General features: G+C 36.9%; 1 protein-coding gene across 2 annotated transcripts in view; it reads right to left on the bottom strand.

Annotated features, from left to right (window-relative positions):
• The window catches only part of ATG5 (autophagy related 5), a 124,254-nt gene that overhangs the window by 41,548 nt on the left and 58,706 nt on the right, over positions 1-24,000 (bottom strand). For both annotated transcript variants that reach the window (XM_026511715.4, XM_048225910.2), the window contains one exon: positions 12,976-13,070. In XM_026511715.4, the coding sequence (XP_026367500.1) occupies positions 12,976-13,070 (95 nt within the window). The remainder of the gene's footprint in view (positions 1-12,975; positions 13,071-24,000) is intronic.

Raw genomic sequence — 24,000 nt, 5'->3', positions numbered from 1 at the left:
TGCTTAATACGACATTAAGTTATTAGGGAAATGCAAATCAAAATCAAAGTGAAATACCTCTTTGTATCTACTTAAGATGGCCACAATCAAAAAAATGAACAACTGTTGGCAGTGATATGAAGACATTGAAACCTTCATATATTGTTGACGGGAATGTAAAATGGTGCAGGCAATTTGGAAAACAGTTTGGCAGTTCCTCAAAAGATTAAACAGAGTTACCACTTGCTCCAGTGATAGGTATATACTCAGAAAAACCAGTCCACTGAAAAACCTGTACACAAATGTTCATGAGAGCATTATTCATTAGAGTCCAAAAGTGGAAACTACCCAAATGTTCACCAACTGATGAACAGATAAACAAAATGTGATATATCATACAATGAAATGTTATTCAGTCATAAAAAGGGATCAGGTACATACTACAAGGTGGGTGAACTTTGAAAGTATTATGTCCTGTGAAAAAAGGACACATTAAATTATATGTCCATAATAGCACTGCTAATGGGTACAGGGTCTCTTTTTGAGGTCCTGCAAATGTTCTGAAAATAGACAGTGGTGATGGCTGTGAGAATGAATGATATGACCTCAACGTGCAAGTTATTTATTGTTTTATAACTGTTATCTTCACTTGGATCAGAAGTTACTTTTAAGAACTGAGCATCCATTCTATATTTTCTTTACATACAACATACAAATCCTATTTTTTAAGCACACATGTTTCAATATTTATCTTAGCACACTACTGCCACAGCTAGGATATGAATTAAATATTAGATACTTTCCCCCAAGGAATACTGTTATATAATTCTTTATATGAAAAATAACATATATTAACAACTATACATGAAGGGTATTCTGGGAGTGAGGAAGTTTAATGTTTTCCCCTTTTCTCCCTACTCCCAGTTCTGTCTCCTACCCAACACAGCAGCTCTCCTGAGCTAAAAGCAGCAGCTGGGGTGAACAAGCAGGCAAGGACACCATGGCAGGAGCTGTAAACCTCTGCAGTGTTCTCTCTGGGTGGACAAGAGACTATGGACCAGCAAGCATAGAGACTTCAAAAGCTAAGGAAAAGCTGAATAAGACTGGATCCTTTTTACTCTTGAGGCAGGGAGAGAAAGAGAAGACCAGGGAGAGATTTCTACCAAAAGCCCTATCAGGAATTGATACCTTGGATATCCAGAGAATATCTGGAATATGAAATATAAATGTTAAACAAGTATCCTTGAAAGAGAAGACAGAACCTGCAATGGAAAATCTAGTAACAGCCTAAAAGTGAAGATACTAAACTGTTCTAGCAAAAGCTACGCATTAAGAAACCGGCGGTAAAAGTGGCATAAAGGTCTCTGTATAGTGGGAGACTGGAGGAGTACGGGGAACGGAAAGTATTCTAAAGGTTTCATCTTATGGAGAGGAAAAGCAGTAAGAGTGTCTCAGGGAGGAAAAATGGGTAGGATCTTTCAATAATATGATTATGAGCTTTAGGAAAGGGAAGGTCAGCATTAAAGGAATGAAGAAAACAGAAGTGCCAAATTAAAAAGGACAAAAAGAGAAAAACAGTAGCTTTATTAAGCTACTCAATAATTTAGCATCCATTTCTTTTTAAAAAAATAAATAAATAGGGGCGCCTGGGTGGCACAGCAGTTAAGCATCCGCCTTCGGCTCAGGGCGTGATCCCGGCCTTCTGGGATCGAGCCCCACATCAGGCTCCTCCGCTATGAGCCTGCTTCTTCCTCTCCCACTCCCCCTGCTTGTGTTCCCTCTCACGCTGGCTGTCTCTTTCTCTGTCAAATAAATAAATAAAATCTTTTAAAAAAATAAATAAATAGATTTATTTATTTTTAATTAAAATAAAATGTATTACTTGTTTCAGGAGCACAGGTCTGTGATTCATCAGTCTTACACAATACACAGCACTCACCACAACACATATCCTCCCCAATGTCCATCATCCAGCCACCCCATCCCCTCACCCCACTCCCCTCCAGCAACCCTCAGTTTGTTTCCTAAGATTAAGAGTCTCTTATGGTTTGTCTCCCTCTCTAGTTCTGTCTTTTCATTTTTTTCTCTTTCCCTATGATCCTCTGCCTTGTTTCTTAAATTCCGCATATCAGTAAGATATGATAATTGTCTTTCTCTGATTGACTTATTTTGCTTAGCATAATACCCTCAGTTCCATCCACGTCATTGCAAATGACAAGATTTCATATTTTTAATGGCTGCGTAATATTCCATTGTATGTATGTATATATATCACATCTTCTATTATCCATTCATCTGTTGATGGACACCGAGGCTCTTTCCATAGTTTGGCTATGGTGGACATTGCTGCTATAAACACTGGGTTGCAGGTGCTCCTTTGGATCACTACATTCGTATCTTTGGGGTAAATACCCACTAGTGTAACTGCTGGGTCGTAAGGCACCTCTATTTTCAACTTCTTGAGGAACCTCCATACTGTTTTCCAGAGTGGCTGCACCAGTCTGCATTACCACCAACAGTGTAAGAGGGCTCCCCTTTCTCTGCATCCTCGCCAACATCTGTCGTTTCCTGACTTGTTAATTTTAGTCATTCTGACCGGTGTGAGGTGGTATTTCATTGTGGTTTTGATTTGTACTTCCCTGATGCTGAATGATGTTGAGCACTTTTTCATGTGTCTGTTGGCCATTTGGATGTCTTCCTTGCAGAAATGTCTGTTCATGCCTTCTGCCCATTTCTTGATTGGATTATTTGTTCTTTGGGTGTTGAGTTTGACAAGTTCTTTATAGATTTTGGATACTAGCCCTTTATCTGATACATCATTTGCAAATATCTTCTTCCACTCTGTCGGATGTCTTTTGATTTTGTTGACTGTTTCCTTTGCTGTGCAAAAGCTTTTTATCTTGATGAAGTCCCAACAGTTCATTTTTGCCTTTGTTTCCCTTGCTTTTGGAGACGTGTCTAGCAAGAAGTTGCTGCGGACGAGGTCAAAGAGGTTGCTGCCTGTGTTCTCCTCAAGGATTTTGATGGATTTTTGTCACACATTTAGGTCTTTCATCCATTTTGAGTCTATCCATTTCTAATTTAAAAATCTAAAAGGAAATTCATTTAATCTGATAAAGGTTATGTATCATTCTAAATCATGAAATATTTTTTTAGAAGATTTTATTTATTTGAGAGACAGAGATAGCGGGAGAGAGCACAAGTGGGGAAGAGAGGGAGAAGCAGGCTCCCTGCGATCAAGGAGCCCAATGCAGGGCTTCATTCCGGGACCATGGGATCATGACTTGAGCTGAAGGCAGACACTTAATCAACTGAGCCACCCAGCCCCCCCTAAACGGTGAAATATTAAAACCGTATCAAAGAATACCTGAAACCAAATAGAAATGCCTGCTAGGACCATTACTGTTAAATAGTGTCTTAGCAATATAGTACTAGCAATACAATGAATCAAGAAAAACAAATGGTTGATAGAAAATAGTGGGAAGAGGTATTTTTGTTTTTCCTTTTTTTGGCTGATGCCATAAAACAATATGTAGAAATGGAAATGAAATGAAGAAAGATAACACCTACAAAACACCTAAAATAAATTAAAAAGAAAAGTACAGGGCTTATTTGAAGAAAATTAAAAAATCTACACAGAACATAAAATCTGAATAATAAGAAAGATATATCATTTTCTTATCTGGGAAGACTTAATAACATAAGAAGGTTAATTCTACCAAAATTAAAAGTAGAAATCTAATGTATTTCCACTTACAAATGAACAAGAGGCTATGGGGGGTTGACAAAATTATTTTAAAAGTCATGTGAAAAAAATTAAGGACAAAACAAACAAACAATTAAAAAAAAAAAGTAAGGGGTGAATTTCCCTAGCAGGTATCACAGGACTAAATAAAATCAAATAAAAATAATAAGAATAAACAAATATACCAACGGAACAAAACAGGGAATCCAAAAATAATCCCAGCAGTCAAAATATTTTAATGTAAAGCAGAGGTGGCATTTTTATCCAGTAGGAAAAGGACAGTTTGTATCAGGAGTCAATACACTATGGCCTGCAAATCAAATTGTGCCCTTCACCTGTTTTTGTAAATACAGTTATACTGGAACACAGCCATGTCCATCATCTGTAAATTGTCTGTGACTGCTTTTAAGCTACCAAGTTATACAGGTGCAACAGAGACCATCTGGCCTGCAAAGTCAAAAAAATTTACTATCTGGCTCTTTAAAGAAAACGTTTACCACACCCTAGGTTCATTTAATAATGATCTTATTACAAAAAGCCAGCAGATGGAGGGGAAAAAAGATGTACTTCTATATTTCAGACAGTACATAAAAATAAATTCTAGATGAATTAAAGATATACATATTAAAAAATCTATCTTACAAGAAAAGCTAGGTCAGATAAGGATGTACAACTTGCAGATGTACAGGGAGGGGCCTTCTTAACAACAAGAAAATATACTACTAATTAAAAAAATATATAACTGGCTATCTTTCATCTAAAAATAATATTATCAAAAACAAACAAAAGCCAAAAAACAAAATAGTAAGTGCTGGTGATGATGTAGAGAAATTGGAACCCTTGTGCACTATTAGTAGGAATGTAAAATGGTGCAGCTGCTATGGAAAACAGTATGGCAGCTCCTCAAAAATTTAAAAACAGAATTAACCATATGATCCAGCAATTCCACTTCTGAGTATATACCCAAAAGAATAGAAAGCGGAGTCTCAAAGATACCCACACACCTACTGTGATGGTAAATTTTCTGTGTCAATTTAGTTGGGCTACAGTGCCCAGGTATTTGGTCAAACATTACTCTGGATGTTTCTGTAGAGGTGTTTTTTTAGATGAGATTAACATTTAAATTGGTGGACTCTGAGCAAAGCAGAGTATCCACCACAGTATGGGTCAGTGTCATCAGCTAAAGGCCTTATTAAAACATAGACTCACCTCCTTTGAGCAAGAAGGAATTCTGCCAGCAGTTTGCCATTGGCCTCAAACTGTAACTTTCCCCTAAGTCTCTAGCTTGCTGCCCTATCCCATCCAACGTTGGGCTCACCAAATTTTGCCAATCATGTGAACCCATTCTTTAAAATAAATTTCTCTCTCTCTCCCCCCATCCTATTGGTTCTGTTTCTCTGGAAAACCCTGACTAACATACCCACGTTTGTAGCAATTTCATTCACAACAGTCATGAGGTGGAAGCAGTCCTAGTGTTCATGAATGGATAAACAAAATATGGTGTATATATGCATGCTATGACATGGATGAACTGTAAGATATAAGCAAGTCACGCACACAAAAAGTACTTGATGATTTCACTTATATGGGGCACCTAGAGTAATCAAATTCAGAGCTGTTGTTTAATGGGTATGAAGTTTCGGTTCTACGACATGAAAGTGTTTTAGAGATCATGTTTAACACTATAAGTAGTGTTATACACTTAAAAAGAGTTAAGACAATAAATTTTACGTTATATGTATTCTGCCACAATCAAAAAATTTTTTAAAAAATGTTAAGGAAATTCAAAAAAATTAAGTAACATACATTCAGCTGTGGAACAGAGAATATTTAAATTCTACCCTATTAAAGATATTAAATATTTCCACACAGTTAAATATATATTACAAATTACTCAGTGTTTCTTTTTGAAAAACAAAATTAAAAGCAATAATATTCAGTTTACCACCAAGTCCCTGCTCTTTTTCTCTGGCCTCTTCTACTACATGTTATTGCAAGATATCAACTAAAATGGAACACAGTGAAAGAACAGAATCGCAGTTTCTCACCCAAACTGCCACAACCCTGGAGGAGGAGGAGGGAATCCTAACAAACACCACCATAATTTGCCACACATTTCTATTGTTCTCACGTTTCAAAATTCATAAATCGGCATTTCTAAAAACAAACAATCTAAAATTTTGACTCCTTCTTCAGCCTAGGAAGTGCCAAGTTAATCTCTGACATCATTTAACTGATGAACAACTTCCAAAAACAACTAAGAATCATGTTAACTTTCTCAGAAAACAAGTCCTATTTATCAGCTTCATGTTTTTGTTTAAAACTAAAACTAACACTGTTAGGTTGTTCCTAAGAGGATTCTCTGAATTTATTTATAACCTCTAGAATAACATACAGAACAAAGTAGGTGATTAAGTAACCTTTATTGAATAAACACAAATGGATATTCGGATTACTAAAAATCTTCAGAGGATAAAAAGAAAACTCCTTAATATGGTCTAACCCTTACATTTGCAACCTTACTTTCCCCCAACTCTGTGCTCAAGACTTACAATGTCCCCTCTGCCTACAAAGCTCTTCTCATCACTCTTTGCCTTCCTTAACTCTACCCATCTGTCAACTCTTCAAGAGACATAACACTTCATCAACAAAGCCTTCTCTGTGTTCCCAAACATCAAATTCTCCTTAGAGGGTTTGGGTTTTTGTTGTATTATATACCTCTGCTTCACAGCACCAATCATTCTTAGTGGTGATTTTACATTTGTTTATAACTTACTTGATTAGCTCATTTCCACCTTTGAACTACAAGCTTTATAAAGGGTGATGTATAATATTAATCAATATCTGTATCCCCCATACATAGCACAGAGGATGGCATGTAAATGTCTATGAGTCAGTGAACTTGTTGAATGAATGAATGAATGAATAAAATAAACTTTTCTTACAGGAACTATATTGGTAGCTAAACATTTATGAATCCATTGCTTCTTGAAAGACACAACAAAATGCGTCTAATTTTCACTCTACAACCTCAATACCAATGCCTGAGGACTTCACGGTCACTTTACAAATCTTTTTAACAGAGATTCTCATTAATCACCATCTGTTTACATGTGCTATTCTAAATAACATTTAGGTTACATTTCTGAAACACTTTCTGCCGTCAACCTCATCTCTAGAATACCAGCTAATATGAAGCACCTGGATTTCAGGAACACAGACCTGAAACTCATACACCAAACTAAACTGTTATGTAAATGACAGAAATGACACATTTTGGTCTATAATGGATCTCTAGACTACTTTTGTACCTATTTTACTTGTACCACTAAAAGTCTGTCACTAGATTATAGTCATTTTGAGCCCATACAAACTACAGATGAAAAACAACTGAAGTTTTCCAACAATCTGAACACAAGGCAGCCTTTACAGAGTCTTACCAGCTAGAGGTCTTCTAGGTTTCTATCAATGTATTTGGTCGAGGTGGACTTCACTCTATATAATTATATTCTGAAAATTCTGTAAACTTAATCATACTTTGTAAGTCTCACCTAGGTCTGATTTCTGGTTCTTTCACATTTCATTTGTGTGCGCCTGAGCCAGTAACTTAAAATCCCTCAGCTTCAGGCTCCTCATATGTAAAAATCAGACAATGAGCCCTACTTCATATGGTGGTTCTAAGGCTTCGAAAGATGAAGTGGGCCTGACTTAAGGATGCTCGGTGCCCCTTCCTTTTAATACCCCTTGCTACACAGGAATTTTATTATGATTCTACAAAGAAAAATATTTTAGTAAAAGTGATGTCTTTCATTTATCTTAATAGACCTAGATTTTCAGGTTCTGCTTAAATTTATTATTAATTTAAGATCTCAAATAGCACAGAAATTTATATCTAGTATGTTAAAGAAATGAAAGGTATGGATTCATCAAAATACTGCATAAGTAAAAGTTACACTTAAGGGACTATCCTAACCATACAAACGAATCTGCTGTAAAGGAGTCAGCAACAGAAACCTGCATTAGCCTTTAGACCATATAATTAGGAAAACAGAAAGCTGAGCCCATCTTCCTTCAGTCAAGGCATGAATGAAGATTCAAAAATACAAAACAGAAAAATGGAAAAAGCCAGGAATGGCAAAAGTAAGGAAATGAGCAAAAACTAAGACTCCTAAATTTTTATATTCACATATATACCTTACTCCTAAAATTTTAATCAAATTCAAGTAAGAACCTAGTTGGAAAGGCATAAAGCTAAGAGGAAAGTTGGGTCCTCCTGTTTGAGGAAAAACTACCAACTTCTTGGCACAGTAAAGATCACGCAGCAAGCTTTTTCCTAACACAGTCCCCACCTGGCAGCCACGTTTTGTCAAGCAAATTTTAAGAATTCTCTAGCTTCCCACTTTCAATCTAATTATAGAACTTTATAAAACCATTTTCTCTCTCACACACACATTCTCTCTTTCTTTTCCCTCCCCCCTCACATTCTCTCTCTCTAAATCCTTCTCTGTTGTGATACGACAATGAGAGGTATGAATACATCTGACCATTTTTCTCTGAACATAATAACAAACATGAAAAGAACACCTCCACCCTGTCCATCTGTACCATGATTATAACAATAATAACCCCCACACAATAAGTAATGATGGTGTAATATACTTTCCCTCTAGGAGCTTAACATATTCACAGTACAGAAACTATAGTAAATATACATGCCAGAACCTACCTATCCAAGTAAGTGCTAAGAGGTATATTGCTCAAAATAGTTTTGAAACTCCTCTTTGGGGAATGTCTTTAGAGTTTGTATTATGTTTTATTTCACTAAATTCCACAAATACGCTACTTTGCTAGGATCTGGGAGTGCATTATAGTATGTTACTCTGGAGCTCATGGTACAACAGAATAGCCCCAAATCAACTACTGATGACTGATGGAATGATGTGATGAATTAACAACACTCACAAATGCCTACTACATGTCAGGTACTTTTCTAGACCCTGGCACACAGCATGAACAAAACAATTACCCTGTCTTCGTGAAAAAGATAAAACACCTTCATTTTTAGAAGTGATTAAAAGTCACAAAGCACTGTAAAGGAAAGGACTATGTTTGTTGTAAAAACAATACATTTGCTCTGAAGTCAGGAGTTTAAACTTTTTTTAAAAAATCATAGTGGCACTGATAGAATTATTATATAAACCTGTAATATGGTTTCTTTGAAGAAAAACTTTAACTAGATGTATAAATTCACTCAGTCATGCCCCTTTCGTTTTATGGATGAGGAAACAAGGGCCCAGCCAGGCTGCGTAACCTGCCTTGGATGCACAGCTTGTCAGTGTCAGACCTCCCACAGAGCCGTGGAGGCCCTCCCTTCTAGTTCAATGTTCTTTCTAGGAAACACAACTTTTTTTTCAAGGACAAGTGCTTTAGCCTTTATGTCTCCAACATTTTCCAATCTTCTGAGCTCAATGAGGTTTACATGTAGTCACAAACTGTCAGACTAAGAAACAGAAGCAGAAAAAGGTCAAAACAATTTTCTACTAAGTGAATAAAGCATAACTGTGATCTTGACACTATCATACACTGCTTTTTCAATCCTTCCAACACTTCTAGCTTTTTCGCTTTCTCCTGCTCTTCTCCCTTCATTTTAGTTAATTTTATTTTTTTCAAGATTTATTTGAGAGAGACAGAGAGAGAGAACACACATGCATGTGCGTGGGGAGGGCAGAGGGAGAGAAAATCTCCAGCAGACTCCCTGCTGAGCATGGACTCCAACACACGGCTGGATCCCAGGAGCCGAAATCAAGAGTCAGACGCTTAAACCAATTGAGTCACCCAAGTGCCCTTTGGTTAATTTTAAAAGTGTTTTGTTTTCTTAACTACTACTGTAGCACTATCCTTGTTAAAGTCACCATACATTTAAATCCAAGGAAAACTGCTAGCTTTTTCAGTTTGGGATTATTTAACTATAAAGTCTATTTTTAACATTATATGATCTTTGGTGCTTCTTCTTCTTTTTTTTTTTTAATCTTTGGTGCTTTTAATACCCTATCAATTTAATACTTCAAATTAAGTAATTAGGAAGCACTCACAGTATATGAAAGACTGCTAAATCCTACTACATTAGTTTTTTTTTTTTTTAATCCAGCCTTGTCTTCAAAGATATCACTAGCATTTCGAGGGTATTACTGCATCCAGAATGCAGGCTAGATCAAGAACTATCTAACTTGGGCAAAGCACCTGCATCTGCCTAGATGAGAGATGACATTCAAACTGTCAACCCCAGGAAGAGAGGGGTCAAGCCACCTAAGCCAATCCCACTTGTCCCCACCCAACCTCCCCTTCCAAGCTTGGCCCTTACTGGGCTGCTGTTAAAAACCATTTCTGACTGGTTCAGTCAGTAGGGCATGCAACTCTTGACCTCAAGGTTTTGAGTTCAAGCCCCACACTGGGCATACAGTTTACTTTAAAACAAACAAACAAACTTTTTTATTTTTGAAATCCACTCAGAAAACTTAAGGACTACTCTGAAATTCTATGATAAACTGTTATTGTTTTTCATAGGTACTTTAAGCACCAATATCCACGTCAATGATGGTGAAGAAGTAGACTCTCTATGGGATTTATAAACTACATGAAGAATCCTACTCACTGTAAGTATTAACTTAGTCCATAAAATCTGGCTCCATGTTGGCTTTTTCCTGTGGAATAACTAAAAAGCGTATCACTAGTGAATCTAGCTCTCTAAAGGTTTCTCTTACATAATGCCTAGGTGGTCAGTACAGAGGCAGCTAATGTGAGATATTTCTTCTCTCATACAACTAGGTTTCCTGCCATCTTTCTTTCTCACATCATTTTATGCAACTCTACAGGATCCATTCTATTTGCCCACTGTCAAACAGAACAGTTTCCAAAACTGATGCACCACCTCTCTTTTCCGCAGATAGCTTTATTCCTCACTACACAGAAAAGACTGATGCTTTCCCACGTGAGTAGCAACAATTTTTCCCCTCCTATTCCTTAACAGTTCTCTGTAAACCTCTCATCTGCTAGGTTAACCTTACTGTTAATCCCGATCCCCAAATGCTTTGCTCCGTCAATTACTTTCTCTTCCATACAATAACCTAAAAGTCTTTTCAGTCCTGGCCTTCCCATTACTTCGTCCAATTCTTTATTATACTGTGAATGATCCATGGTTTATAATTCATTGTCTTTAGCTACTGCTGAATAACACTTTAGGAAGCAGCTTTATGAAAACTATATTTTTACTATAGGTAAGTTATAAAAAATATTGCCATACTCCTTATAAATGAAGCCATATGAAAAATTTCTTTCCTATGCAATGCCCAAAAAAGTTTAGCTTTCCCTAATAACCTAGTAGGTTTCCTCCTGATGTATAATGAAAAAAAAAATGTTATCACATTTCTTTTCCCTTGCTCTGACTACAAGAACACTTGGGGTCAAATCCGCAGGTCAATTTTAATGACTGACTGACTCACTCATAGCTTATGTAATTTCATGCTGAGTTTCCATTTTTAATTTTCAGTGGTTTTGATTTTAAATTCTTTTCTATTTTATAAGTTCTTGTAAATTACCTCAGATTTTTCATGATATATGGCTTTGACTTTAAATTCTTTTGTTTTCTGATTATGTATTTGTGTAAATTGCCTCAGATTCTTCATAATACAAGATTATGTATAAATGAATAAGCTGTGGTATTTCCAAACCCACTGTATAGTATCTGTGGTTAACAAAGACTTGTGGAATTAAAAAAAGGAAGCAGAGAAGTGTGGCTAACTAGATCATCTGGTCTTATTCCAACAGTAATTTTTTTCATTTTATTTCTACTGTACATATTATGAATCCATGATCTAAAAATAGTCTATCTACCTTTATGTTAATGAAATCAATGAAAAGAAACCTTATTTAAATCAGAAACACTTTTCATTCTTTGACTATACTGGGATTTTTGTTTACTTGCTTTCAATTAGACAATCTGTTTTCCTCTTTAATACAATTATATGATTGATGCCTCCATAAAAGATTTTAAAAATTACTACAGAGTAACTATGAGTAAAGACTGTGGGATACTGAAAATGGGGCTACAAGGGGAATTTACGACACAACCTCTCTGAATTTGAATGGAAGTTCGGCTGGATTAGAGCCCATGTCTGTGATATTATGTTTCCAATTTCTATTCTCAACTGCTTTTTCGAGATAGTAGGTAACTTACTTTCTGGAATACCATTCACTCAACAAATATTTACAAAGTATTTGCAATATGCAAAGCACCTAGGAGTTTTAAAGTACTCTACAGAAACAAGAGTTTCTTTACCCCATGAGAGTGTGCTATAAGGAGAGCTCTACTTATCTATTTTGTTGTACAACACTAAAGACTCACCGTTTAAAACAAATACATCAATTCTCATTTGTCGTAGCTACATTTTACAAAGTCACTGCAAACACTGAATTAGCAAATACTGAGCCACTGTTCCTGGGGGAAATACAGGGTTGGTTTACTGCGTCTCTGCTCACAAAATGTTCTTCAACTGACCAATACATAATCTCGTTTTATGGGTGTTTCTTTTTCTTTATTTTGAGAGAGAGAGAGAGAGAGAGCATGTGCACATGGCAGGGGAGGGAGAGAGAGAGAATCTCAAGCAGGCTCGATCTTACAACCCTGAGATCATGACCTGAGCTGATCGAGAGTCAGACGTTCAACCGACAGAGTCACCCAGGTGCCCCATATGTGCATTTCTTTTTAAAGATGGCACTTCAGCACTACTCTTGGGAGCCATTTTAAACAACAAAATCATCAATAAAAAGCACAAAAATGTGAAAAGCGTAGCACTAATCAGACAGGGAAAAGAAACTTGTTTATAGTAGGAGAACAGAAACAAAATGGTACTGCACTGCTGAAAATGTGCATGTTGAGTGAATCAAATTTTCTGTAGCTTTGCACATGTCCATGAGAGCGCTGCTGAGTACTGACTTTGGCTTACAAATAAATTTTAGAAAGCAAGCAAATGTGCAAATACAGAATCCGCAAGTAGTGAGGATCAACTATATATGAGTCAAATATTTCAGGAGTCTCTGACTTGATTGTCACCAAAAGACAGAGCTCTGGAAAGCCCTAACAAATACCCTTCAGTTACTATGCAAATTTAAAGAGTTTTGAACTCCACTACTTCAAGAAGTAAGATGCCTGAGGCATTCACAAGTTGGTATTGTTAAAAAATGTTACTTCTTACCTGATATATTCTAAAAGGGATATAACGAAATCCATTTTCTTCTGCAGGGTATTCCATTAGTTTCCGGTTGATGGCCCAAAACTGGTCAAATCTGTCTATAATGATAAATTATGTTATTAAAAATGAACATTATAACTTAAAACCTCACATGAAGAAAGGAAAATTGTTAAACATCCTCTTAGAAGTTTCTGAAAAAGCTTCATTTACATATTTTTTTCTTAAACTTATCTTTCCGTCACTACACATAAAACAAAATATAAAATAAATTTTTCTACATTATTGCTTCCTCTTCCCAGATAGACATTTCATCTCATAAGAGAAACCCTAAAAAGATGACTACTTGTGTCATCAAGGCAAAAAACATCAGATAGGGATGAATGTCTAGATTCTCTATCCTATTCCTACTGTCTAAACTATAAAAGGACAGCTTCAAGTGATTTAAGTTTTAACCAGAACTTAAAGAAACAAAATCAAAACACCAAACACAATAAACATTAAACAGCAAAAAAGACAAAATTACAGGAAAGGGTTTGAAGGAAATGTGGAACTGACACTTAAGCAATAACTGTCAATTGTAGCTTAATCTCAGTGATTCAATAACTCCTTTTTAAGTTTTTCAAGTTCAATTTAAGAAAAACCACTTTACCGAGATACAATTCACATACTATAAAAGTCACCCTTTTATTTATTTATTTATTTTTAAATTCACCCTCTTGAAGTGTACAACTCAGTGTTTTTTAGTATATTCAGAGCTGAACAACCACTGGCAGTATCTAATTTCAGAACATTTTCATCCTCCTAAAAAGAAACCCACACCCATTAATAATTACCCCCCTTTTCCCCTTACCTCCTATCCCCCTAGAAATCACCGATCTTTATTCCAGACATTTCATATAAATGGAATAATACAGTATATGACTTTCGTATCTATTTTTTTTTCCTTAGCTTGTTTTTAAGGTCCATTCAAGTTTTAGCATGTCTCAGATTTCATTCATTTTTATGGCCAAATAATATTTCATTGTAGGAGATACATTTTTTGTTTTGTTTTGTTTACCCATTCATTAGTTCATGGAAATTTGGGTTGTTTCTACTTTTTGGCCATTATGAATAATGCTACTATAAACATTCACATATAAACGTTTGTGTTAGATGCGTATCTTCAATTTTCTTGGGTGTAAACCTACGAGTGGAAATACTGATTTATATGATAACTGTTTAACTGCCATATGGTAACTATGTTTTCAGAAACTGCCAAACTGTTTTCCAAAGAGGCTGCATCACTTTACATTCCCACCAGCAATGTATGAGGGTTCCAATTTGTACACATCCATGTCTATGCTTGTTATTGCCCATCTTCTTCTTCTTTTTTTTTTTTAAAGATTTACTTATTTAAGGGGCGCCTGGGTGGCACAGTGGTTGGGCGTCTGCCTTTGGCTCAGGGCGTGATCTGGCCGTTATGGGATCGAGCCCCACATCAGGCTCCTCCTCTGGGAGCCTGCTTCTTCCTCTCCCACTCCCCCTGCTTGTGTTCCCTCTCTCACTGGCTGTCTCTCTCTCTGTCGAATAAATAAATAAAATCTTAAAAAAAAAAAAAGATTTACTTATTTAAGAGAGAGAGCGTGCATGAGTGGGTGGGGGGTGGCAGGGAGGGACAGAGAGAGAGGGAGAGAATCCTCAGGCAGACTCCCCACCAAGCGCAGAGACCAACGTGGGGCTTGATCCCAGGACCCCAAGATCAAGACGTGAGCTGAAATCAACAGTTGGCGGCTTCACCGACTGTGCCACCCAAGTGTCTCTCCACCCTTTTATTAGAGTCACACTAGAGGGTCTGAAATGTTACCTCCTTATGTTTTTTTTAGAAAGATGTATTTATTTGAGAGAGAGCGAGCAAGCACATGAGAGTAGAGGGAGGAGCAGAGAATTTCCAGCAGACTCTGGGCTGAGCGTGGAGCCCCAGGTGAAGCTCGACTCAAGACCCTGAGATCATGACCTGAGCCAAAATCAAAAGTAGTTGGATGCCCAACTGAATGAACAACATATGTGCCCCTCCCCTTATGGTTTTGACTTGCATTTCTCTAATAAGTAATTATGCTGATTTTTTTTCATTTGTTTATTGGCCATTTATGTTTATTTTGGACAAATGTCTATCAAATCCTTTGTGGGGTGTTAGTTTTTTTTACAGTTTAGTTGTAAGATCTTTTTTTTAATGTATTCTGGCTACAAGCTCCTTACTGATAAATCCATGCAAATATTTTTTCCCATTCTGTTGTTTTTTAAATAACTCCTTTTTGACTTACCTAGAATCCTACCTTAAAATTATTCTTTATACTCAGAAATTTATCTCAGAATCAAATCTCTGTAAAGCACATGAATAGCACCAGAATTTCAGATCAGCTTGGTATTAAAGCACTCTCTACTACCAGACACATCTCAATCCAAATTACTGCCAATGTGCTGATACTGTTTAGGTCATTATAATTATATAAATGAATAAAGTTTAGTTGTTTTTTCTTCCATCCCTGTCCTAGAAGACTGACAGTCTCTAGGCCTTCTCTATTCTCATTCTCAACTTTAGTCTGGGAGTTCATACTGTAATCAGAACTGGTAGGATAGGTAACTCAGAATCCAATTAGTCTCATGCAGTTTCACAGATGACAATGAAGGCACAGGTTGTTATGAGTTTCATGGAGAACTAAGACCAGACTCTCAGTCTTCGGATTCAAAGCCCACAACCGTTTAAACAGTTGCAACCACAAAACTGCATCTAAATGCTAAGAGTAGCCCTTTAACCACAGTCCTTTCATATATGAATCAATTATTCTTTGAATGCTTTTTAAAAAGTATCTATCATCAAGTATCAAGCAAGAAAGTGATAGCTAAATAAAATGATTCTTCATGATACCTGAAATTTTACTCACTGCTTCATCATCAAATCTTTAGCACTACCAAAGTGCATGTGTAACATACGCTCTTAAATCAAAGAATGAACAAAAGAATACTACATATGTAACCTTTTTTGGAAAACATTTTGGGTTCCAATCCTAGGTATGCAACTAAATAGCTAGGTGACTAGAAACAAATCAACTGAAAACTGACTAATTCACACTAAAGATGAAATAAAGATGTTCAATTAGTTTCGAATACCTGATCCAAAAACAAAACTTTATAATTATCTTTTATTAAAATAGCATTTGCTAAAAACCACAAGCAAGCCTTTATTACAAGAGAGATCTAGACTGTTTTTAACAGAGTGTTTTTTAAAACAATGGTTCTTAACCAGGAGAGATTTTTGCTCACCAGTGGGTCTGGAGACATTTTTGGCTGTCACAACTGTTTATGTGTGATACTAGTATCTAGTACATAGAGGCCAGGGATGCTGCCAAAATACCACAATGCACAGGACAGCTCCCCACAACCAAGATTTATCTGACCCAAAATGTCAGTAGGGCTGATGGAAGGAAAGCAAACACAAACAATAAAAAGTACAGAAAGGCAATTAGTCAAAAGTTGTTACATACCTATGTGGCAAAAAAATAAACTGGAAAAAGGAACATTAATGTGCCTAGTATCATTTAATAACTCTCAGCTTCAAATTGACCCTTTAATATATGCCCTGCCATAACAGACACAATTGAAGCGTTTCTTTTCTTTCTTCTTCTTCTTCTTCTTTTTTTTTTTTTGAGAGAGAGGGCGAGTGCACGTGCAGGTGCCCACACGTGTGAGCAGGAGGGGAGAAGGGGCAGAGGGAGAGAAAGAATCTTAAGCGGGCTCCACGCCTAGCATGGAGCCCAACGCAGGCTCAATTTCATGACCCTGAGATCATGGCCTGAACCAAAACCAAGAGTCAAATGCTTAACTGACTGAGCCACCCAGGCACCCCAAAGCATTTCCATTCTTACAACCACATTAAACTTTCTCAGTAGAGGGCTAAAAGGACACTGCAAGGAGAAAGAGGCTTCTGTTTGCATAGGCACACTGAAGACCCCTAGACCGTATCAGCCCCTGATTTCCTCTGGACACCCACGTGACTGGCTTCCCTGCCGCTTCCCTTTCAGCTGCCACTCCCTCTGCATGCCCAGGCCACTTGTTCCTAGTGGCCTGCGCTCCAGTTGTCCTGACTGCCCAGTGACTGCAGACCAGCTCCAGTCTGGGCAAAAGAGTGAATTTCTCCACTAATCCAGTGGATTGAACTATATCTTCTCCAAAAAGTTCTAAATCCAGCCCTGGCTAGAGGATCCATGTAAGTGTGACTTTCCACCCTTCGCCCTAGAGTACCATATGCAGTTTTCTTATAGTTACTCTTTTACCAGAGTTTAATAAATCTTCATATGAAACTTATCCTGTTTAACCCTCTGTGTGGTTTCTATCTCCTGACTGGACCCAGTCTGATACAACTATGTTTAAAAGGGATAAAGACATAATAAAGATATGTATTAATAGTAGCTTTCAATCTTCTTATAAAACTGTTATGTTCTTATATAAAATAGGCATTTCCTCAATAATACTAAAGACATTCCAACCAAGAATAATCTAGCTTTTGTAAGTCAATGTTATTAACAAGAAAGAAACAAATAGAAGGAACTAAAAGAAAATCAGTCCTGAGATTGTGTATAAACAATCATCTTTCACACTGAATTTTGTGGTATCAGTATCTCTTCTATCCCCTAGTCAATAACTAAAATAAAATTGGAGTTAGGATGCATTATTACCTTTCTACATATTGATGAATCAACATACTGACTTGTTACCAAGCAATACTTTGAATATAACTATGCTATTATTATAATTAAGTCATAAAAATTATTTATCAGTCATGAAAGCAATACCAACAAGTAAAAGAAGCTAAAAGAAGCATGATGGTCTTTAGCTGTTCGTCTTTTAAACTATAAGTAAATATACATTAATTTCAAGAACTTTCACATTAACTTAGTTCTAAATCTAAAACAAAACAACTAAGTAGGAGAAAATTAAAACTAATGGTCACTTAGTTTATTCAAAGAATTGGAGAAGGGAAGATAACTTACATCCTTCTTGCCAGAGCTATTAACAATATGACTGATAAGTTGGTTTCTGTTTTTTAAACTTAGCTTATTCATTTAGGAGGGCCTCAAAATTAAGAATCACACAATTGAAGGACTGCCTTATAGAAAGTGAATCTATTTTTTTAATAAAGGTATTAAAAATAGAATCCCTGAAGATCCTGGTGGCCACCAACTTATCTCTCTCATTGCTGAATTAAGCTTTTATGTTGGTCTTGGAAATTTTTTGAAATTCAGGAAAAAACATTTTTTAAAATCGAATATCTCCCTAAGAAGTTTAAGAAATAAAGTTTTCCATTCTTCATTCTTCATATGGAAAAAAACTTCAAAAAAAGGTGGCAATTTTAAACAATGTATCTGTTCTTCCACTTAAGTTTTATGAGTTAAGAACTCAAGGCAAAATAAATTTTAACATTCTAATGTCACAAATAATAAGTGTGTCTAAAAGCTACCCAGGAGACATGGAGGCCATTCAAGGGACTGCAGGGACTGCTGTTTAGCTTCAGTTTGGCAATGTGGCATTACTGGCTGGGACCCTCAAACTATAGGAAAGGGGCGGCCTCCACATGCACATTCTATCCACTTCCTAGTCTTTTAACATCTGTGATGTCAAATAGAACAGATTTACAGCACCCCAAATAAGCGTCAGCACATAAAACACAGACTTCAAGCTTTTCTGTGAGGAGAAAAGCAAATAGTTGGAAATCACAGCTTCAGAAAATTTTGCAGTATCAACGGTATTATTCAAATCAGTAGTACAATTGGCCTTGTAATATATGTTGTGTTTTGACAAGAGGCTTTCAAAATACATTAACAGAAAGTATAATCTAGTATAAAACTATTTGAATTAATTTCTTCATATGTAATATGGAAACATCTTTGTAAAGCAAAACAAACAAAAAATGAATTACTTGGTAGGCTGCCAAACACAGGTGCATTAAATAGGTGACCTGTATCTTCAAACTCATTTGTCTTTTAAGTCAAGTCAAATTAAGAGAGTCCTAGGTGAAGAGGGTGTTCAGCTGAACCACGGCAGGTGCTTGCATGCTGCTCAACAAACTGCGGCCACAGGTTGCTACGAGCCCTTCTCTCTGAGGTTTAAAGTCACCGAGCTCTATCGGTGGGGAGGCCCTAACAGAAGCAAAGAAGCCTTGGGAAGGCTTCAGGGCCCCTGAGAATTCATCATGAAGACAGAAGGCAGGACCAGAGGGCTGGCCTCTGCATTAAGGCTGAGAGGAGTGCCAGTGATGGAGAAGGCTAATCCCTAATCCGGCACATAAACGCCCATCTTGGCAAGAGGACTGTACCCTAGGGAATTTGTTGTTTGAATGAATCGAAAGAGTAATAAAACCTGGATCTCAGGAAAATTTCCACCTGGGCTATCAATTGTCTCATAATAAACTCGGCGATGACATTTACTCCTTTGCCCTACAATAGAAGTGCTACCGTCTGGAAAACTGACATCAAGGAAAGGAATCAATATAAATACATATTTAGGGGGCAATTTATTCTCTCTGTATTCACTGCCACAACTTTTCATAAGCACTGCCAGCTCTCACTGAACCACTGTGACAGCCTAATTGGACTCTGTCCTTCCACTTGTATCCCCACTACAGAACATTCAGAATGGTCCTTTAAAAACGTAAATCAAATCATATCATTAATGAGTAATTTCCCACACATGTTTCTAATGGGCCATAAGGAATAATGCTTTATGATGTACTTTAACAATATCTAGAGTCGTTACTTAAAAATCCACCGCACTTTCTTACTGCCTGCAACAGGGGCATACTGCTCCCTGCCCAAACTGCATGTGAACAACCAAAACATCTTTCCCTCTCACCCCCTGGGAACACAGGTGGTCCTGAAGTCCTCTGAGATCTCACTGCCCATCAATCTGTCTACTTACTAAGCTACAAGTCATATGATTTTTCTTTTCTGTCCCTAGAAAACACCAAGCTTGTTCCCATATCATAGCTTGGAATCCTCGCTTTTCTTATCTTCACATAGCTGCCACTTTCTCATCACTTAAGTCGCAATAGAAGTACCACCACCTCCTCAGAGAAGATCCCCTCAACTCAAACTGAGGCATTGTTCTATATTCTATCTAGACATTTTTCGTTATTTGAAATTACCCAATTCACATGTCTAATTATTTCTTGCCTCTCTCCCCCAACTAAATATAGGTTCCATGAGGGCAAGGCCTTTGTCTTCAGTCCTAGAAAGTTCCTGGCACAAAGCAGATGCTCAATCAACGTTTAAGCGACTAAATAACGACATGACTGACTGATTTAGGGAAATGAGGAACAACAAAAAGAAGGAATCCCAAATGTAGCACAGCATGGTGGGAAAAGCAGACACTCTGGAGCCATACTGCCTGGGTTTACTTCCTAGCTTTGCCATTTAATAGCCGCCGGAGTTTGAGCAAGATACTTTTTTTTTTTTTAAAGATTTTATTTATTTATTTGACAGAGATAGAGACAGCCAGCGAGAGAGGGAACACAAGCAGGGGGAGTGGGAGAGGAAGAAGCAGGCTCATAGCGGAAGAGCCTGATGTGGGGCTCGATCCCATAACGCCGGGATCACGTCCTGAGCCGAAGGCAGACGCTTAACCGCTGTGCCACCCAGGCGCCCCTGAGCAAGATACTTTTAAACTCTGTGTTACAATTTCCTATAAATGGAACTGCTTGTAAAATGAAGATATTAATAGTACATAAGTCATTGGAAGAAATAAATTAGTTAATACATGCAAAATACACCAGAATCTGGCACAAAGTAAGTACTACATAAGCGATCTCTTAGGCTGCCTCAGAGACAACAAGGGAGGACACTGAGCTTCCAGATTCAGCAACAAGGTAAGTGAAATGTCAAAACCAGTATGGGAAAGTGGTTCTGCCAAAACCTCATCATCACAAGACTGCTGGAGCATTCAGTCTGGCTCAGGGCCACAGAGTTTGCACCACTCACGTTAAATTCTGTGTGAATGCTGCCTCCTGGAGTTATGCAACTGAGTGGCCTTTGTTAACCGGGTGGGAAGACAGAGCCATAATACAATCCAGCTGCAACACTTTATAATACCAAATTCCCTTCATGTCCCCTTTTGCTTCCTCCTACCATTTCAACTACCACATAAGCCCTATCTTCTCATGCTGTGGAAACAATTTAGTTACATTTACCTTCCACCAATTTCGATTGCATCAATCTCCAGAAATGGGGAAATGAAATGATGAAATGGTGGTGAGGGCAGGAATGGTGGTCCAAGAACACCTAGGTCAAAATCTGAGTCTTCAAGTCTTGGCAGGATAGTCTGAGTTCTACCTCTACTATCTTTAAGATCTAATAACAATTCCTTCTCAACCTCTCCCTCTCCTAACATGTCTTAAAATATTGCAACAGACGGGACAAGCGTGATGGGGAAAAAAATGAGGTTTCTCGTTGATCTGAGAAGATAAGAGCCTCAGAACTGTTATACTTTACAGCGCAGGTCTATAAACAGAGCCAATAAAAACTGGCTACTTTATAAATGGTTAAAAAAACACTGCTGGAAACTTAAAGAAAACTAATCTTACTAGGAATTAGAAAAAGCAGACTGTAAATTTTAATTTCAACATCACAATAAGCCATAACTGCAAGTTATAACATCTCTAATGTATTCCAACAGTCAATTCCAGTAATTGACTTTAAGTAGACGGAATTCAATAACTGTATCCCAGCCAATTAAGAAAAGTTTATTTCAAATTTATTTTGAAATTGGGCCAATAAGTACAAAAAGCGCCTCAAAATTCAAAAATTTCATGATGCTTTAAAAAACTATTCCATGTGCTCATGTTAAAAATTAAAAAAAAAAAAGAATGATCTTCAATTATAATTAAGTCTTCATTTAATCTAAAAGACAATCTTTAAAGTAGCTTGTTCCCCAAATAGAGATTTACAGAGCTGTAGCACAGTGGTGGGCCAAGACTAATTAACTAAATGCTTCCCTGTGTAAATCACCTATAGATTTATAACCAATAATCTGATTTATTACCTTTCAAAGCTACTGTAAATTGAGAAAATGTTTTTCCTCTTAGACTAAACTACAGTTTATCACTTTCCTAAAGTCAGAGGGCCAGAAACAAATTCAACAAGTAATCAAGCTCATTTTCACTTCAGAGAGCACACCAGAATCCTAAGACAAAACAAAAATCTATTTTAATTTTTGAAAGACTGACAGAGGAAAAAAAAAATACTCCATTATATTTACTGTTACTTTGCAATACTTACTATGCAGGATATTCTGTCTTTATTCTAATACAAACCCTGCATGCTTTCAATGAGAAAATCCTATTAATACTCACTGACAAATAACAAAAGCTTATAAAAATGGGGGGGGGCACCAGTGGTCAGCAGATACCAAGTGCAGTGCAACATTCCTCAGCTTTAGCTGCTCATTGGATCACCTGAGGGCTTTAAGAAAAGACAAACGTCAGGGACCCACTCCAGACCAATTATTTCAGATACCCTGGCAACTGTACTTTTTAGAAACTTCCAGATGATTCTAATATGTAGCCAGAGGTAATAACCCCCAGATGTAATGGAATACACAACCATTTTAGAATCAGAAATCTAAGTTCAAATCCTTGTCCCATCTCTTACTAGCTCTGTGAGCTCATTTCCTTGTTTTCAAAGTTGATAATGTTTATCTAATTCATGTAAGAAATTACTGAGATAACACATACAAAAACATCCAGGCCTAGGACATCACAAGACTTTAGTAAATGCAATATAATTCCAGATAAATTCTGTTCTATTTCAAATCCATCTAACCTCTCCATGGTAAGTACATGAAAAATACCCCTTTACAAAAAGTTCCCCATTTGCAAATGGTTCATATTATGAATCTCCAGTTTAATTTTAGGGAAAGAAGAGGAAAGAAAGGGTAAAACAGTTGACAGAAGGAATGGTGCACTCAAACAAGTTTCTACTCTGTAGGATCTGCATAGAGTTAAATCTATTAAACTATTTGCTCCGTTTTATGTACCTAATTGAGTACTGGGAGCTGTACAAAACTAAAAAATAAAACAAAATAAAACAAGTACACAATAGGTTCTTTCCTCCACTTAATATGTAGTTGGAGAAGCCAAACTGACATATGTAAAATTATCACAATTTCTAATAGGTCTGATTTGTCCTTTATCTTGCACTGGCAGTGTTAATGGTTCAAGCCCTCTCCGCCCCACCCCCATCTCTTCAAATGGCAGATAACCAAGTGACAGATGCTTAAGTAAAAAGCATGTTAGAGGTTAGGCTGGTAAAGAAGTGGTATTAAACAAAACAAAACAAAACACTGAAGTGAAGCTAGAGCGAAAAGTTGTGGGTTCTGATTATACTAAGACTTCAGAGGGGGGTTTTATTAGTAATAACATACTTGTACAGAATTTAGCTATTTTTAAAACCCTCTACAGGTTTCATATTATTTGGTTTCCACAGCAACTTACTGAATAGTTATCCTCATTTTACACAGGAGGAAATGGAGGTTCAAAGCAGGTAAATTATTTACCTGACATCATCGGGCCAGTAGACTCTCAGGGATATGATATCATATCATGGGAAACTTTCAGTTGTATTTCTATAAATAAAAACACTGCTTGCTTGGTAAAACTCCAAGCTGAGTCACTGACCTATAATGACCTATAATTAACAGGAACCTGGGAAACTATTAATGAATGGAAATGTTTATATTTTCGAAAACGCCACAGTTCTGGACTTCAGAATTCACAGTAGTGTCAAGTGTAACAGTTTAACAAATCTTGTCTCCTTTCACAGCTGTAGATGACAAAACTGAACACTTAGCAGCGGGTGTTGCAAAAACAAATACTATTTGCTTCAACATGTTCATTCAAGGCACAATTTTTCAATGAGAACAAGGAGAAATGCACTGTGATAACCGACGGAAAACATCACTCGGTTGGGAACTACCTCCTAAAAGAAGACAAGGACAAGGATG

The sequence above is a fragment of the Ursus arctos genome, unplaced genomic scaffold (genome assembly GCF_023065955.2).
Source record: "Ursus arctos isolate Adak ecotype North America unplaced genomic scaffold, UrsArc2.0 scaffold_13, whole genome shotgun sequence".
In the NCBI taxonomy this organism is placed as follows: Eukaryota; Metazoa; Chordata; class Mammalia; order Carnivora; family Ursidae; genus Ursus; species Ursus arctos.
This window is presented reverse-complemented; position numbering and strand designations above follow the sequence as displayed.